This window comes from Alternaria viburni, assembly GCF_023758015.1.
Source record: "Alternaria viburni strain BMP 2772 chromosome Unknown scaffold_12, whole genome shotgun sequence".
Taxonomy (NCBI): domain Eukaryota; kingdom Fungi; phylum Ascomycota; class Dothideomycetes; order Pleosporales; family Pleosporaceae; genus Alternaria; species Alternaria viburni.
Window position 1 is genome coordinate 764,898 of NW_026055781.1, and position 16,267 is coordinate 781,164.

At 55.5% G+C, this 16,267-nt stretch overlaps 5 protein-coding genes across 5 annotated transcripts; 3 read left to right on the top strand and 2 right to left on the bottom strand.

Moving 5' to 3' along the window:
• Window positions 1-463: 463 nt before the first annotated feature.
• J4E79_006305 (uncharacterized protein) lies at window positions 464-1,411 on the top strand (the record flags this gene model as incomplete). The annotated part of the gene is made up of 2 exons (XM_049355176.1): window positions 464-704; window positions 762-1,411. 2 exons carry the CDS (start codon window positions 464-466, stop codon window positions 1,409-1,411), a joined length of 891 nt encoding a protein of 296 aa, XP_049210572.1.
• A 1,039-nt stretch (window positions 1,412-2,450) lies between these two features.
• J4E79_006306 (uncharacterized protein) lies at window positions 2,451-5,018 on the top strand (the record flags this gene model as incomplete). The annotated part of the gene is made up of 4 exons (XM_049355177.1): window positions 2,451-2,648; window positions 2,862-3,118; window positions 3,175-3,192; window positions 3,236-5,018. 4 exons carry the CDS (start codon window positions 2,451-2,453, stop codon window positions 5,016-5,018), a joined length of 2,256 nt encoding a protein of 751 aa, XP_049210573.1.
• A 2,952-nt stretch (window positions 5,019-7,970) lies between these two features.
• Window positions 7,971-10,108, bottom strand: DED1 (DEAD-box ATP-dependent RNA helicase; the record flags this gene model as incomplete). Its single annotated transcript, XM_049355178.1, has 3 exons — window positions 7,971-8,450; window positions 8,501-9,848; window positions 9,900-10,108. The coding sequence occupies 3 exons, from the start codon at window positions 10,106-10,108 to the stop codon at window positions 7,971-7,973; spliced, it is 2,037 nt and encodes a 678-aa protein (XP_049210574.1).
• Window positions 10,109-11,262: 1,154 nt separating this feature from the next.
• On the bottom strand, window positions 11,263-12,096 carry CPR2 (Peptidyl-prolyl cis-trans isomerase B; the record flags this gene model as incomplete). Its single annotated transcript, XM_049355179.1, has 5 exons — window positions 11,263-11,468; window positions 11,518-11,646; window positions 11,700-11,785; window positions 11,839-11,933; window positions 11,986-12,096. 5 exons carry the CDS (start codon window positions 12,094-12,096, stop codon window positions 11,263-11,265), a joined length of 627 nt encoding a protein of 208 aa, XP_049210575.1.
• A 245-nt stretch (window positions 12,097-12,341) lies between these two features.
• J4E79_006309 (uncharacterized protein) lies at window positions 12,342-12,833 on the top strand (the record flags this gene model as incomplete). Its single annotated transcript, XM_049355180.1, has 3 exons — window positions 12,342-12,344; window positions 12,398-12,709; window positions 12,771-12,833. The coding sequence occupies 3 exons, from the start codon at window positions 12,342-12,344 to the stop codon at window positions 12,831-12,833; spliced, it is 378 nt and encodes a 125-aa protein (XP_049210576.1).
• Between the last annotated feature and the right edge of the window lie 3,434 nt (window positions 12,834-16,267).

Consider the following 16,267-nt stretch of genomic DNA (forward strand, 5'->3'; position numbering starts at 1 on the left):
GGTTGAAGAGGTCGGGCCTGCGAACCTCAAGTGACTCGGAATGAAACAAAGAAATGAGAGAGCGATACGGAAGCAGAGTAGGAACAACGGAACAGACAAAGACACGGCCTACCTTGGGCATATCTACCTGCACGAGCTAGACTCGAGGAGCCGCGAGTGACGTTCCTCACGGCGAGAGTGTTCTGAGAATAGAGGCAGCCGAGGCGCCGAGTGGACAAGAGGCACTGTATGGCGGGCGGAGGGTCTGGCTAGCAGCGTCTGGTGGCAGGTGACTACCGTGTTTGTGTGGCTCTGCGTGGACAAGCAGGCGAGTGGGTGAAACGAGTGACGCGGGCGCTTGGAGCTCGGCGCGTCGTGATTGGGCGGGGGCTAGCGCGACGATGCAGAGGCCGGAAAAAGATGAGCAGCGAGCAACGGGCGGCCGACTCCAGTTCGCCCGCCGCCCGCAACGACAGCACACATGATGATTACACGCTGTCTGGCCCGCCGGCCGGGAGCCATGCAGTCTGCAGCCGGGGCGTCGAGGGTGTCGTGGAGACGGCCGCCGCCCGCCGCCCGCAGCCTCTACACAGTGCCCCCGCTGGACAACCACGCCCAGCTCGAGCAGAACGGCATCCCGGGCGTGCTCTCGCCCACGGGCTTCCGCACCGCCTACACCGAGTACCAGGGCCACATCGTCGACGAGCTGAATGCATCCACCGCCGGTACGCCAGCGCCCCGCCGCGTCCAGGGCGCTGCCACAGGCTAACGTCGCTCTGCAGGTACGCCGTGGGAGAACCAGGAGGCCAAGGCCCTCGTCGTCGACTTCGCCCGCGACCCGACCAAGGCCTACGCCTTCAACATCGCCAGCATGGCCTTCAACAACCACTTCTTCTTCCGCGGCCTCAACACCAACCCCGACGTGCACGCCCAGCCGTCCAAAGACCTCCACGCCCACATCAACAGGCACTTCACCTCGCTCGACACCCTGCGCGACACCTTCCTCGCCACCGCCGAGTCCATGTTCGGCCCCGGCTTTGTCTGGCTCGTCCAGACCAACGACAACAGCCTGGGCGGCACTCTGCGCATCCTGCCCACCTACCTGGCCGGATCGCCTCTGTCGGGCGCCCACTACAGGCGCCAGTCCCACGACCTCAACACACACAACGCCGACTCGTACCAGAACATGAACAAGGTGGGCTCCTTCGGCGTGGCCGCGCAGCAGGACCAGAAGCCCAAGAAGCCGTTGGGCGGCGTCGATGTAGTGCCGCTGCTGTGCGTCAACACGTGGGAGCACGTCTGGCTGCACGACTACGGTGTCCGCGGGAAGAGGGCCTTCCTCGAGCAGTGGTGGGACAGGATTGACTGGGACTTTGTCGGCCAGAACACAACGCTGAAGAGCAAGAGCCCTCGATCTTTCATGGGCGCCTAGAAATTAGGCCTGTACACTGCATGTAGACATATATGTACAAGACATTTTGAAACTACGTCAAGGCATCTCTGCATGCATGGCGCCGGGCGTCGACTCGGGCATCTAACAACGTGCGACCTCGCCCACTCTGCCCGTGAAGAACATGTGTCTGTACTTGCTCACTGACTACCATGATTCAAACGCCCTCAGGCATCGCTGCAGCTGCATGCCATTCCGAACGCTGTCCAGGCCTTGTCTTCTCCCATTGCGGGCTATACGGGATACGGCGCGACATGTACTGGCCTGCAGCTCACCACTGCCAGTGGCCCAAACCGGCTCTGATCACCACCACGTCCTCAAATCTTCACCGGATCGTCTTCTCACACCACCAGATGCTGGCCTCTCAAGGCAGATTCAAAGTACACTTTCGCGATGCGCTTGTCCACTCTTCTCAGCCTGAGCCTCGGAAATCATCAGGTGGCCAACTCGCGCCCGTATAGCCGGCGTCATCCTGTGCCACACCGTTGGCGCGCCTCTAGTCAACTGTTGACGCGCAACACCTGAAGACGTCCGCGCATACTTCGGACTAGGCATGTGGACAGGTATACCGACAGCAAAGGCTGCCAACACGTAGTCGAGTTCCAGTCGAGGGCCAAATCCCTCGAGGCCTCCCACGCGCGGACAACCAAGGACATTTATTGGAAACACTGACGAGAGCGCACTGCCTCCGCCTTGCATGCTTACGATGCACTGATTTTCGCCCAGCCCTGCGGCAACTTCTGCATAAGTTCAACACTTCGCGTGCTCGCCTGCCTTCAGCCGTGCACCTTGGCCAATCACTAGGCCGTGATCTTCGCCGGATTTAGTCGTCGGTCAACCAGCGCCCTGCATTAATTCCTACACTATGACCTCACACGACTCTAGGGTTAGCTAGTCGGTAACACATATCGAAGGATTTCGACTCTCTTCGCTGCGGGTGCCTTTTCCCAAGACTCCGATTCTCCACACTGCTCTTTTTGTCTCTTTTTTCCAATCTGGTATTGCGTTTTCTAGCGGGAGCATGGCAGTGCTTGCGGATATATTACCGGTGGTGTCGAGGAGCTCAGCTCTCGCGCTGAAGCTATACGGCGTTGCTGTGGAGTCGCCTGAGGCCGCGAAAGACCTAGTTGCCGTTGCAAACAAAACAAACGGTTTCGCTGCAATACTCAAGCAGCTAGGGACGATCATCAAAGAGGACGATCGTTTGCCGTCACCTGAGGTACGTAAGGACGCGCGAGTCGCGCTGCAATTACGGGAAAGCATGGCCTATTCCAAGATCGGAGTGTTGTACTGCCATAATCCCAAGAAGACTTTGGGAATACCACTCATCTGCTCTGTCCGATCAAGGGAGTTGAAGACATTAGACAAGGAGGAGCGAATGCTTATGCTTCGTTAAATGAGGTCGTTGACGCCCTCGCTGACATTCATATAGGCCATCAACACCCTGGACGATGCCATCGATCAGGCTCAGAACTTGCTTACCAGCGTCGAGATGACTACCTCGATCGAGAACGACAAGTTCCATGACCGAAGAGACAGTGTTCGCTCTACTCAACACAGCCATCCCCGTTTAGATCATCCGACCAAGGCAAGCTTAGACTATTTCACAGCTCACCTGGAAGCCTTGAGCATGACGCTCTCTGTTCTGCTGCAAACGTTGTATGTAGCACAGACTATAATGTGGTCGAAGTAAGTTTTGCATCCTTACACTGCACTCGGCCTCTGACCCAGTCGCATCCGCATAGCTCTATCTTCTACTTGAGGTACATCTTGGCTTGGATTAGTATGCTGCTGACAGTCTTTCAGGTTACGTCCTACGGTATCTCCTCAACAAGCCGCTAAACTTGTTGACAACGAAAAGATTCAACTCGAGGCACTCATTGTTCAACAACAACTATCCATCTTATCAGCTTCAAACTTCTACGAACAATCGCCACGGTCTGATGCGCGCTTATTGATGGAGGCAGACAGTTCCCAGAGCTTAGTTGTCACAGAGCATGGCGAAAGCCCTAGGCCGACCAGCCTTCGATCTTATCAGGATGAGGACCTGAGAAGTCTCGACACGTCGGTATACACCGAAGCGAATGGTCTACCTGCGGTCTTCAGTATATCGGCTTCGCGCGCCGAGCACTTGCTACAACAATGGACGAGTCTGCCTCTATTTGAGCGCCGCTTACGAGACGAAGAACGTGAACTACAAAGGCAGAGACAAGAGTATCAACAAGCTACTGTAGAGTCAGATAGCGAAGAAGAGCAGAGCCGCACATCAAAGCTTTCAGGTGATGGCGCTCGGCGAACACAAAGGTCGGGCAGCATACAGCCGCTGTTCACTGAGGCCAGCAGCCTGTCCAGTCCACACCCGGAGAAGCATTACGGTCCGCCTGCACCACCAACACCGATCGCTACACCTCGTACATCACAAGCGAGCATGCCTGCTACAAATGAACAGCAAACAGCTGCTTCGCCCCGATCCAGTCTAGGTAGTCTCCCCATTGAGGCTGCCGCCGCGGTAGAAGCGAAAGAGGAAGACAGTGAAGTCGATCTAGAAATACCTTGGAAGTTGTGTGCGCGCAAATACTACTGGCGCTTTGTCGATGCCAAGCAAGTCAGCTCGAATACTGATCAAGCGTATTCACTTGCCTATTTGGAACGTAGCAGTTGGACCGAGATCATGGCTAGTTGGGTGTGCAAGGAAGCAATCCGAGAGGCAGGTTTCAGGTTTACACAATATCAAAAGGAGCGGAGGGATAGTAGGAGAACGAGAGGGGAGACATGCTTCTGCATCGAACGTCCATTGCAGTTTGACCAAGTCAAACGTCTTGTCGAACGTACCGTTGACATCTACCGGAAAGCAGCACCACAGACTCCACCCCAACAACCACAAGCCAGGAGATCATCTTTCCATCGTGCCCCACCGCCACCTACTGCTCTAAAAGGAAGCGCATTCGACCGCGACCGGACACCAGTGCCGCGAAACACGCATCCCCCGCTTGATCGCACGAACACGATGCACTACGCACCGCCGCCTGGGCCACCCCCACTAGACCGATCACTCTCGATGCCTGGACCGGGACTCGTCCCACCGCCACCCCAACAAAAGACCAACACCCGCACTCCAAATCTCCAGATACCGGTACCCAGTCAATATACCCCTCAGCAACCACCACGCCCTCATTCCCCACGAATCCCACAGTACCCACCTCAAGCCAACGGATACCCATCCCAGCCGATGAACGCACCACCATACTACCCACCACCGCCAAACACCCCTTTTGCGAACGCTTCCGCGCCCCCACATGCACCAACCCAAAACCAGAATTACCCTGTACAAGCCTCGCCTCTCCGCCAATCCTACATGAACCCCACTTATGCCGGCAACCGACGCCACGACGACGACTTTACCACATCCGAGTCTGAGCTCGAACGCCCAAGACGGCGCAGATCCAAATCGAGGAGTAGAGCGTATGAGAAGGAGAGGGAAAGGGACAAGTATGGCAAAAAAAGTCATACAGGGAGGAAGGCCGCGGCGGGCGCGTTGCTGGGTGTTGGCGGGTTGACCGCATTGTTGGATGGGTTGAGCGGACTGTAGAATGTACGAATTGCATGATTTGATCTTGCCACCGCTTTGAAGTCTTGAGCGCAAGGTACCCAACGGATTAGTTGCTTGTATAATGACTTACGAATTCATAATGAAGAAGTATCTCGCACTTTCATACCTTCTTTACCATCTTCGACCGTGCAAATCAACATGACGAGTTCCTCAAAATAAGCATTAATCAGAGAATTAGTTTGAAGATACCAGCGATGCATTGAAACCACAAAGACGTTAACTAGGGCAAGGAAAAAAAAGACTACGTAGGGACAGAATAGGAATACGCGACACCATCCACCTCTGCCGACCACCCGTTCAACACCCCATCACATCTTCCCTCTTCCCAAGCTCTTCAAGCGTAGTCTACTCTAGCAAAACCATCCTTCGCACAGAGCATACCCAGTATTATTCTGCCATTACCGCTTTACCGTTGTTACAGAGGTGCTCGCTAGCCGGGTCCGGACACGAATCATTCTCGGACTTGTCTAGGTGACTGGGTATCTCAGATTGAGTCGTTCGCGCAGGAGCCGTACAGGCGATGTGCTGTGGAGTCGCAGGCAATGCCATCACAGCCAGATATAAGGTGGAGTCCTCGGATGCGACGATGCGCTCCATGGCCTCGTCGCCCGTTTCTGAGTGGGAACTGTGTGCGCTGAAAGTGTCAACTGGCACATGCGGTTCGAGGCGGGTGTGTTGATCGGTGGCTCCGTCGACATGTGGTTGTACCCCAGTGGCTCCTTCTGTATCATCTTCCTCTCCTTCAAAGCAAACCACTGTCTCGCCAGCAAGCTCAGAAACCGCCGCACATTCCCCAACTGTAGTCGTCCCATTTCCTCCCTGCCCACTAATCCCCTCTCCAACCGCCATAGGCATAATCATCACCTCCCCCAAACCCCCACTTGGTTGCCGCACAACAACACCCTCAGCACCTGCGCCGTCACCGCCCCAAAACCCCGTTGTACGCCCTTCAATCAGCAACTTCGATTCCTTCTCGTTCTGGATCAGCGAGCAGCACGTGCAAAACCACGTCTTGAGTATATCGGCAACACAAGTGCCGCCGAGGTCGCCTAGTTTGCGGATCCGATAGGTTTGCCATGCGAAGGGGACGCAGACGAGGAAGCCGTGGGCGAGCGGGGTGCAGCAGAGGAACGAGTAGCCGTAGGCTATGCACTGTTCCCGGTAGTGTCAGTCAGGAATCTGAGAAGGAGGTATGCGGTGGGATAGTGTGGGACGCTAATCGAAGCTGGATGGAACTTTGTCAGGGAGGGAAATGGCGTACCGGCACGTTGACAATCTCATAGCCACTCATGTCGCCATTGTAGTGAAGACGATGCCACGTCTTTCCGCAAGTGACGCAAGGACAGAAGAACGTGACGATACCTACGCTACTTGTTAGTCCATCTTTCTCGTCATCCCCATCCTCATACCAACAAGTGTGGAAAGACTTACATAAGGGCAGCGGATTCAAGCAATCCTAGAGACTTGTGTTCCACGGTTTGGTACGACGCAAATCTGCTTCGATCTCCTCTCTCGCTAACGCAGTCCAGTCTGATATCTGGGAGCCGCACCATCGTCCCCATCGTGAGATGGTGTCACGGGTCTTTTGGAGGGACGGGTGTCCTGTGAGGCGGTCTGGCATTGTGGTATGATGGGCCGACTTCCTGAAAGCGAGTTGATCTCAGCACGGTGTCTAGGGTGAGAGAAAATGATGTATTCGATGCCGAGTATGCTGATGCTATGTGGGAGGGTGCGCGAAGAATAGAGTGGATGGTGTGGCGCAGATGATGTCTGGGAAGGCAAGAGAAGTAGACGCGTGAGCGACTGATATGGACCTCAACTCGCCGGGTAAGGACGATAGAGCCAGGAATCAGGTGGGAGGCGGTGGCGACTAAGAAACAGTCTCCGTCAACTAGTGAAGTCTCAATGATTCACGGTTACCGCATTGGCAATGTATAGCGGGACATGCACAGCAGTTCTGGTTAAGATGATGAAGTGATATAATGTTCTGGAGACAGCCACGCCAAGTTGAGGGACGGTAAGATGCCACGTAATGTCACATTATGATAAATGTGAAGCAACCGAGGAGAAATATATGCAAGTATCAAATCGCATGCATTGTATAGGCCACGCATATTGGCAGCGCATACTAGTCTATGTAACTAATCATTTGCTCGAAACTATACTTTTATCAGATTCCTTCCACCCAAGTCACGGGGTCAGGTCCGCATATGCGCATGCAAACCAAAACGAGCATTTAAATCCCACCGCCGAGCTGGCCTTGGAAAGACAGCCACCATGATGGTTACCACAAAGAACCGGGGGTATCTTCCTTCGTACAAAGGTTGGGTCGTGGCTAGACCTTCATGAACGCCATCTATGCAGTAAACTTTTCCGTCGTCCAAAACAGGGTCATGCTGCTACTCTCCGCGTGTGGAGAGACCGAGAGACGCAAGGACGACGAGAAAGACGTTGTCGTCGAGGGGTATGACCGGGAAAAAAGGAACCGCTTTTGTCGTAAGATAAGGAAATGCTCAGAGGTCATCCGCGTGTGGAAGACTCGGAAAGCGAGAATCTATAGCTCCCCAAGCAGCATGCTTGCAGAAGAGCGAAGTCGTGAAATGTTCGTAATGCATGCCTTTGCGAGAAAGACGAGGGTCCTGCCATCTATGTTCGAGCTCGACAAGAGTGCGTCGAAGGGTATCGTATGCGAGAAGAGCTCGAAAACAGGCAGATCCGCAAAAAAACAGTCGCTGTCTATATGCTGATTGGGGTATGAGATTCCAGATTTCCGCATCGATCCGCGGTAACCGGGAAAGATTCGCAGAAAACATTCGCAAGTGAAGGAAATCGAAAGCAAGCCATCGGTAGCGGCGACACGAAGGCCCAGGGTATCGTAGAGAAGAAAATGTGTCCCGGGCTGGCTATATCGTGAAGCGGTGCGTTGCACGTTTACCACCAAGAGTTGCCGCCAGGGCCGGATGGGTTGCCGTAGCCTCCACCAAAGCCGCCGCCGCCACCACCGTAGCCGCCGGGAGCTGGAGGAGCGTAGCCACCGCCGGGAGCACCGCCGAAGCCACCTCCGTAGCCACCTTGAGGAGCACCTCCCCACTGGCCACCGCCACCGCCACCGAAACCACCACCGCCCATGCGACGAACGTCACGGGTAGCAGCGTTGCCACGGCCACGGCCGCCTCCACGGCCACCACGACCTCCACCGAAGCCGGAGCCCTCGCGAGCAATGGATTCGAGGAAGCTAGGGACCTCTTGGTTGGCCTCCTTCAACAGGTCAAGGAGATCGCGTACGACTCCGCGATTGCCGCGGTTGAAGAAAGCAGTGGCAATACCAGTGTTTCCAGCTCGTCCAGTACGACCGATTCGATGAACATAATCGTCAATGTCGGTAGGAAGGTCATAGTTGACTACATGCGTCTGAAAAACGTCAGTGAATAGCAGGAAGTGAGGAGTAGGGGGATACGTACCACGTTCGGGATGTCAAGTCCTCGAGCTGCAACAGCAGTGGCGACAAGAATTGGGCAACGTCCAGTTCGGAACATCTCCAGAGCCTTCTCACGCTCGCGCTGAGTGCGGTCACCGTGAATGGAGGTGGCGGGGAAGCCCTGGTTGATGAGGAAGTCGGACAGCGAGTCGGCCATACGCTTCGTCTCGACGAAGATCAGGGTGAGACCAGCACCGTGTGTGTGGAGAATATCAAGGAGAACAGAGCGCTTGTCGCCGTCCTCGACGTACTCAATCTTCTGGGTGATGTTCTCAGAAGTGGAACCGACACGACCGACCGAAAGGAAAATGTAGTCCTTCAAGAAGTCGCGGGCGAGCATCTGAATATCGCGGGGGAAGGTGGCCGAAAACATGAGTGTCTGGCGGGCAGCGGTAGGAGGCATGTCCTCACCCTCAACGATACGGCGGATCTGAGGCTCGAAACCCATGTCCAACATGCGGTCAGCCTCGTCGAGAACGAGGTACTTGATGCTAGCCAGGGAGATGCGGCCACGCTCGATCAGGTCGACGAGACGACCGGGGGTAGCAACGAGAAGATCGCAGCCGCGCTCAATCTGGCGAAGCTGAGAGCCAATGTCGGCACCACCGTAGACGACGCAAGGACGGACCCAGGAGCGGTATGCGAACTTGCGGGCTTCGTCGAAGATCTGGGAGACCAACTCACGGGTAGGAGCAAGGACGAGCGAAGTGGGGTAAGCCTTGCGTTGACGTCCGTATCCACCCTGAGCCTGTGCGGGAGGAGGAGAGGGGCCATTCTGGAAGGCCTGGGCGAGAATGGGGAAGAGGAAACCACCAGTCTTTCCGGAACCAGTCTGGGCACAAGCCATGAGATCACGGCCACCCATGACGATGGGGATGGAGTACTTCTGTACAGGAGTGGGAACCTTGTATCCGGAGAGCTCGATGTTGCTCAGCAGGTGGTCATCGAGAGGCGGGTTTGTGAAACGTGTGACGGGTTCGGGGACACCCTGACCAGAGGCCTCGACGGGGATGTCATCGTACTTCTCGAAGTTGATACCGGTCTGTTGCTTGGAGGGGTCGTTGGGCATGCCGAAGAGGTCGCGCTCGAGGCGCTGGTTGGGCGGGCCGGGAACGTGCTTGCCGTCCTTCCAGGCACCGTCGCCAGACCCGCGGGCGCCTCCAGAGCCACCGCCGCCGGGCTTGCCGTAGGCGTTGGGGTCAAAGTTGCCGCGAGGGGCACCGCCCCATCCACCGCCTGGGGGACCGTCGCGACCGCGGGGAGTGAAGTTGGGTGCGTTGGCCCAGCCACCGGCACCGCCGCCGCCGTTCATCTGAGGGGGAGGACCCTGACTGTCACCAGTTAGCATACCTTCCTGTTTTGTGTCCTGGGTGTTGACTGACCCTCCGGGGCCCCACGCGCTGCCGCCGAGACCGCCGCCGTTCATCATCGGGGGCGGGCCGTCCATGGGTGCAGGGCCTCCGGGACCGCCCTGGGGACGGCCGCGAAGGTGAGGGGGGATGTAGGCAGAACGCTCGCCGTTGAAGCCGTTCTGGGGGTTGTGCTGGGAGTCGTTGATGTTGAGACGACCCATGTCGAGTTGTTCAGCCATGATGGGCGTGGTGGAATCGAGTTGGTTGAGGGTGTGTTTGGGAGTGCAATGTGCAGGGCGCAAATTACAGATGTGCTGGCTTCGGCTGGCTCGGCGGTGAGCGACAGACGAAAAGTAGCAGGTCTAAGTGACGAAACTCGTAACTCGCAGGCGGGTGCCTGAGACTCGTTCTGTCAGGAAAGAAGGGAACGCCTCTGTCCTGAAAACGAGAAGTAAAGAAGTGAAGACCAAAAGAAAGGACTTCACAGGAAAAGAGCTTGTAAGGTTGTGCAATACACACAGAGTAGTTTTGGAGGGTGGGTGGTTAGGGAAGAGGGAGACGGCCGCAGGTAAGTTAAAAAAGCGTGTCGGAGAACCCTTCCCGCACTAGTCCCCGTTGGCGCTAGCGCTCCCTCTCAGAGTTCTCAGGCTGTGGCGAGTGGGGAGCGGTGAACGTCACAGATGGAAGCTGTCGTGTGCTGCAGCAGGCTTGCTTTTCATGCGACATGCACTGTGACATGGCCGCAGTTGAATGTAGTGGCGGCCTTTCTAGGTTCTTGTGCAGGCTCCAGGCCATCCTGTGCGACTGTGCCATGGCTTTAGATAACCTAACATTTGTCTTCTTTGCTTTTACCCTGGACGTGCCCTGGCCGTTGCACATCGTCATCGGCGGGTAATGCAGGGACTGCAAGGACATCGTATCCCCTCTACCCTAGCTAGCGTCTTGACACACTAGAGAGCCATCAATGATGTTCACCATGTATCAGATCAATGCTCTACTAAAGGAACGTTTCTGCATTTCGTCGTAATCTAGGCCATGCTCTTCTCCTTGAGCCCACCCATAATGTTGCTTTGCCCTCCATTTCGCGTTTTCAAGAAGAGCACGCAAATCGCAACGACAGCCCCGATAAAGAAAAGCTTCTGACCGACCGACAAACCATCAGCAGAACCAGCAGCAGCAGCCAGGCCAGGAATTTTGCCCTTGGTGGAAGAGGCCTGGGATACCTCAGCAATGTTGACGATATCGTCGTGAGACGGAGTCGCTGTGATATCGAGTTCGTCGCCAGGAATGGCTGGTTCAGCATGACCGTATAAATCTTGAAGAAAAAGGTACAACTATCAGCAGCTCTCCAACCTGAGGGGTCGACTCAATAGCAAAGAATGCGTACTGATGTCTAGAGTTCCGCGTGAATACCTTCCTCTGGCACCTCGAGCTCTCCGCTCTTGGCGATCTTGACAGTCTGGACCGGCTTGTCTCCAGCACCCTTCTTCACGTTCTCAATCTTCTCCACGACCTCGTAGCCCTCGAGGACCTCTCCGAACACAACGTGGCGGCCATCGAGCCAGCTGGTGATGACGGTGGTGATGAAGAACTGAGAGCCTAGGATAGTCAGTGCATGCTGCAGGGAGTGAAGGGGAAGGGTACTCACCGTTGGTGTCTTTGCCAGCATTGGCCATGCTGAGGAGACCCTTGCGGGTGTGCTTGAGCTTGAAGTTCTCGTCGGGGAACTTCTCTCCATATATGCTCTTACCTCCTGTACCATCGCCTTTGGTAAAGTCTAGCCGTTGATCAGCATTGTGAATCCTAGACCCGGGCATGAGTCGGACTTACCACCACCCTGGATCATGAAGTTGTTGATGACGCGGTGGAAAGTAGAGCCTTCGTAACCGAATCCCTTCTCGCCAGTAGCGAGAGCACTGTAGTCTATGTCAGCCCCCAGAATTATGCGTAGACTTGTATCCGTTCGTACCGGAAGTTCTCAGCGGTCTTGGGGACGGTCTTGCCGTAGAGACCGATGGTGATGCGGCCTAGCTCTTCATCGCCGTGGGTAACGTCGAAGTAGACCTGGATCCAGTCAGCAAGTCCGTCTATGCATCCGATTGAAAGCTATACACACCTTGTGAGTGATCTTTGGACCCTTTGCAGCCTCGGTGCTCTGAGCAAAGAAGACGAAAGTGATCGAGAGGATCAAGAGGAGCGAAATGACAGCTCTCTGGATGGTAGCCATGGTGCCTGATTGTGTCGGGAAACAATCGAGGGAAGTCGCAAGGTTAAGTAGTTTGGACAGCCCCCTGCGGAATGCGATGGTGGAGGAGGTGTTGAAACGTTGCGTTTTACCTAGGTAGAGCCATTGCCCGCACTGTCGCACTAGCGCCGGCTGGGTCTAGCGGGAAACGGAAGTCTGGAGTTCGAGATCAGACACGACAATTGACAATCCAACACGCGAACTCGCCGTCGGAACGCTGACCCGCCATGGTACGCTACTGGAACGCCCATTTCCCCTTGCGCGCGTCTTACTGACGGTTTAGGTGTTCATCAACGGCTTCAGCTTCACGGAAGCGACGCTCGTAAAGCGGTCCCTCGAATCTTTCTTTGGCATCGGGCCCTCGGTCTCGCAGCGCATTATGGCGAAATTCTACATCCACCCGTGGGCGAAGGTCGGCAGCTTGAAAAACGCCACCGTCATGGATCTGACCGCGGAACTGGCCAACATGAAGATTGAGAACGATTTACGGCGGCAAGTGCAGGACGACATCCGGAGATTGAGGGATATGGGCACATATCGTGGAAGGAGACACGCTATGGGCTTGCCCGTGAGGGGCCAGAAGACAAGGACACAGGTAGGTTTGGCCCTAGGAGAGTGGCTGTGGTCTTGGTGGGTCAATGGGCTAACAATCGCAGATTGCTACTGCGCGACGGTTGAACAAGATGGAGCGAGGCGGTAGTGGAAGAGTGGGGCTGTAAGGAGTACAAAAGCCTACGAGTGTATTATACTGTATGGTGCGCGGGCACAGACCCGTGTCTACAAGACGCAATTAGAAGGAAAACATGGATTGACGACACAACTACATTGAGTATATCGGACGCTTTTTCTTAGTATCTCCATTGGAGGTGAGCCGATGCTTCGACAGTGTTACAACGGAGTCCAGCAATGCGGGGCCTTGTCTCACTGTCTCTGCATCGAAAACGCGATCTGTGATTCAGAGACAGCGTAGTTGTGCAGACCTTTACCCGGCCTCAACCTCTTCTTTGCAGATGAAGTCCATTAGTGCAACTCATTTGGAAGTTGACAAGTCGAACTGATCGCTACCCCAGTTGCCCAGCATCGGATACGAAGCTGTCAAGGTCAGTGTGAAGGATGTCAGGATCGATAGATAAATTACACCTAAGATTTTGTATAACAGAGTAGCAGCTGCTTGGTGACAGCCAGGTGTCTTGTAGCTATGGGAATTAACAATCTGAATATTGAAGCACATGTCTGTTTTGGGTCCGGTCATCCTGACATGGATCAAAAGCTGTGGGGAATGTGAAAATGCTCGCGAATTCGCTTGACAACTCGGGACTCGAGTTCAATGGACAGTATGCCACTCAACACACGGTTTCGTAATGCTGATTGACGGCTGCTCACTGTTTCGAACAGTACGTTATGAAGCAAGTGGTTTGCAAACGCCGAGGCAACAATGACGATATTATCTTCCATGATAGCAATTTTCGAAAGTTATTCAAGCGTCCACATTGTTCCCTGCTCAGAAATTGGCTTTGACTTTGCGTTCGCTCGGTACGCATTGCCTCCCGTGAACTAGCCTCGAACGCTACACCATGCGGTTTCTTCTTCTTGGACAGGCAGAACCCGTCCATGTTCTCACTGTATCTGCCTGCATCGCTTTCCTCGTAATTTCCAAAGCAACATACCTGTGGATGTACGCAGATGTAGCGAATGGGAAGTGGAACGTTTTGAGGGCATAATGGTAGGCGTTTGTTCATTGAGCAAGGGGCTCCATACTGGGTTTACCCACGCAGTAGCTGTCCCATGGCGCAAACCATCACAAGGTTCCGATGAGGCGTTATTGGCCTCCATCTTGGCGCCACTTCACTCTCCGATCTATACTTCCTCCACATTTGATGGCAGGAACTGTAGGTCCAGGCGGCGGTTAGCGGTCCAACGGGAGCTTACATTCCGGACGGAGCTCTCACAGGTATGCGCATGCATTGATGAAAGACTACCATTTGCAAATGAGGATAGCTTTCCTTTCACCGTAAGTTCCGCATATTACCAGAGATGTAATGTCCGCGCTCCTGTTGATGCAGTCTTGTCAATTTAGACGTTGGTGATTTGTCCTGTTCAACGCAGCAAAGCTCGTATTTGCAATCACGAAGATCATAATACTTCGGTGTTGCCCCTCGGAGCTGCATATGCGATGTATAATTAGACGTGAGAGAGGCTTGCGGCTTGACCCAACTCGCATGGAAACATCTGTTCCGAGTTATGCTTGCCATGTCTTTGGGGTAGCGTCTGCCTCAGGTTCACCCTGCATCTGTGGAGGGAATGCGTGCGGTCGAAGGATGTGGGTGCTGGACCATCAAGGAGGCTGTTCATGCCGCATCTTTACTCGCCCGAGTGATGATGTCCGCTGCAATGTCGCATCTCATTTCCACGGCTTGCGGTGGGTATTAGCGCAGAGACAGAAAAAACAAAAGACGTTTCTCGGCCTCAATCATCCAAATTACCCCTGACAGAGCATTGCAAAGAGGAATTATTAGTCTGGGCCTTGGGTTCGTTGCGCAGCCTAGGTGCAGCTCGTGATCACCATGTGGCGACGGTTACGGTCTAGTCGTGGAGCTATCAGCGGCTCCCTGCAGTACACTTCGCTTGACGGCGGATGAGTTTCAGATGTAATCGCAGGTCGGTAGGAATCGTATGATTCTGATATGCGTTCCAAGCGGCATGTATCCGCCGTCAGCATACTCGAGCATTCAGCCGCGGGGCAGAGCGGATGGTTGGGCACTCATGGTGATGGACGGCATGCGGTGGTTGTCTCTGAGAGTTCGGAGCTGCTGCATCTACGAGTGCCAAGTGATCGACGGGTCTAGCCCCGATTCGGCCTGGCGAATCCTTCGCGCTGCAGCGACCCAGCCAGCAGCCCTTCAACTCGAACGCCTCCGTGCGCAAGAGACATTATTACCACGACCATCCAATCGACGGCCAGACGGCTGGCGGAGTTCCTCTCGAGTCTGCCATGAGTCGCAGATTATCGCGCCGCCGAATCAATACACTCTCTGGGCTCGCATGCCAAATCATCTGGGCTGTAGCCAATAGGTGGGCATTTCGCACCTTTTGGCTTGTCAGGCTGTTGTCAGCTTGCCTGCGGGCACCAGCGACAGCAGACCACGCGCACATGTCGTTCTGCACAAGAGGGGCGGTGGATGGTGGCTCGTAGTTGATTACGGCTAGCAAGCCACAGGTGTGCGCCAATGGAAAAGCCAAAGTAGCTTTCTGGCGCCTACGCGGGCAGGTGGTCGACGGGGATGCAGACGGGTTTGGGCATATCTAAAACGTGAGGGGACGCAGCCATCAAGGCGTGCGGAGGCGATGATGGAGACGACGGCCTACAGGGCTCGCTTCTGCTGCAGGAACCAGGCTTGACTTTGGCCCGGCTCCTACAAGGGCGGTTATGGCGCCGAATGAGAAGCCGGCAGGCGACAAGCCCAAATCTCTTCTGTTCCGGCTGCTCCTTCTGACGGAGACTTGTCTCAAGCTGCGCGGGACGCCAGATGCTGACGAGACTGCTGAGCGTGGCAGCTTTGGATTCACCAGACACTCAGAGCGTCGCCGAAACACTAATCCCCACTGGCCGTCTGCTATACCGTCGACCAGATATCCCGGTCGTCCGCTAGCCCGTTTGAGCCTTGGACATGGCGGCGACGAATACAGACATGCACATGCTCCAGGAAAGGACGGCGGCACATCACATCCCTCAGCACCAGCCGCCGTCGCCCTTGCATTCTCTCTCCGCGCCGTCGCTCGCGGACAGTATTCGCAGCCTTCGCGACGACTCGACGCGCTCGCACAACGTGCCGGCCACGGCGGACGAGCAACACCCGCCCCGAGCACGTCGCAAACCCGTCCCAAGCCCGCTGTATTCGACTGGTAAGAGCGGCCCCCCGTGCCAGCAGCCGGGCTACCGCGACTCACCACGCCTCGACGAACCGCGCAGTCCGCGCGAGAAGCTCGACGCATTGCTGGCGGAGGAGCAACAGCATACCTCGCCCATTCGCCCAACCCAGCCAGCGCACCCGCCTACACCACCCACCGTCCCCACCCCGAGCTTCGCGCAGCCGTCGCGGCCGTCTGCGTATGCCAGACTCCGCCAGCTGTCGTCTCCCACGCTGTCTTCGGC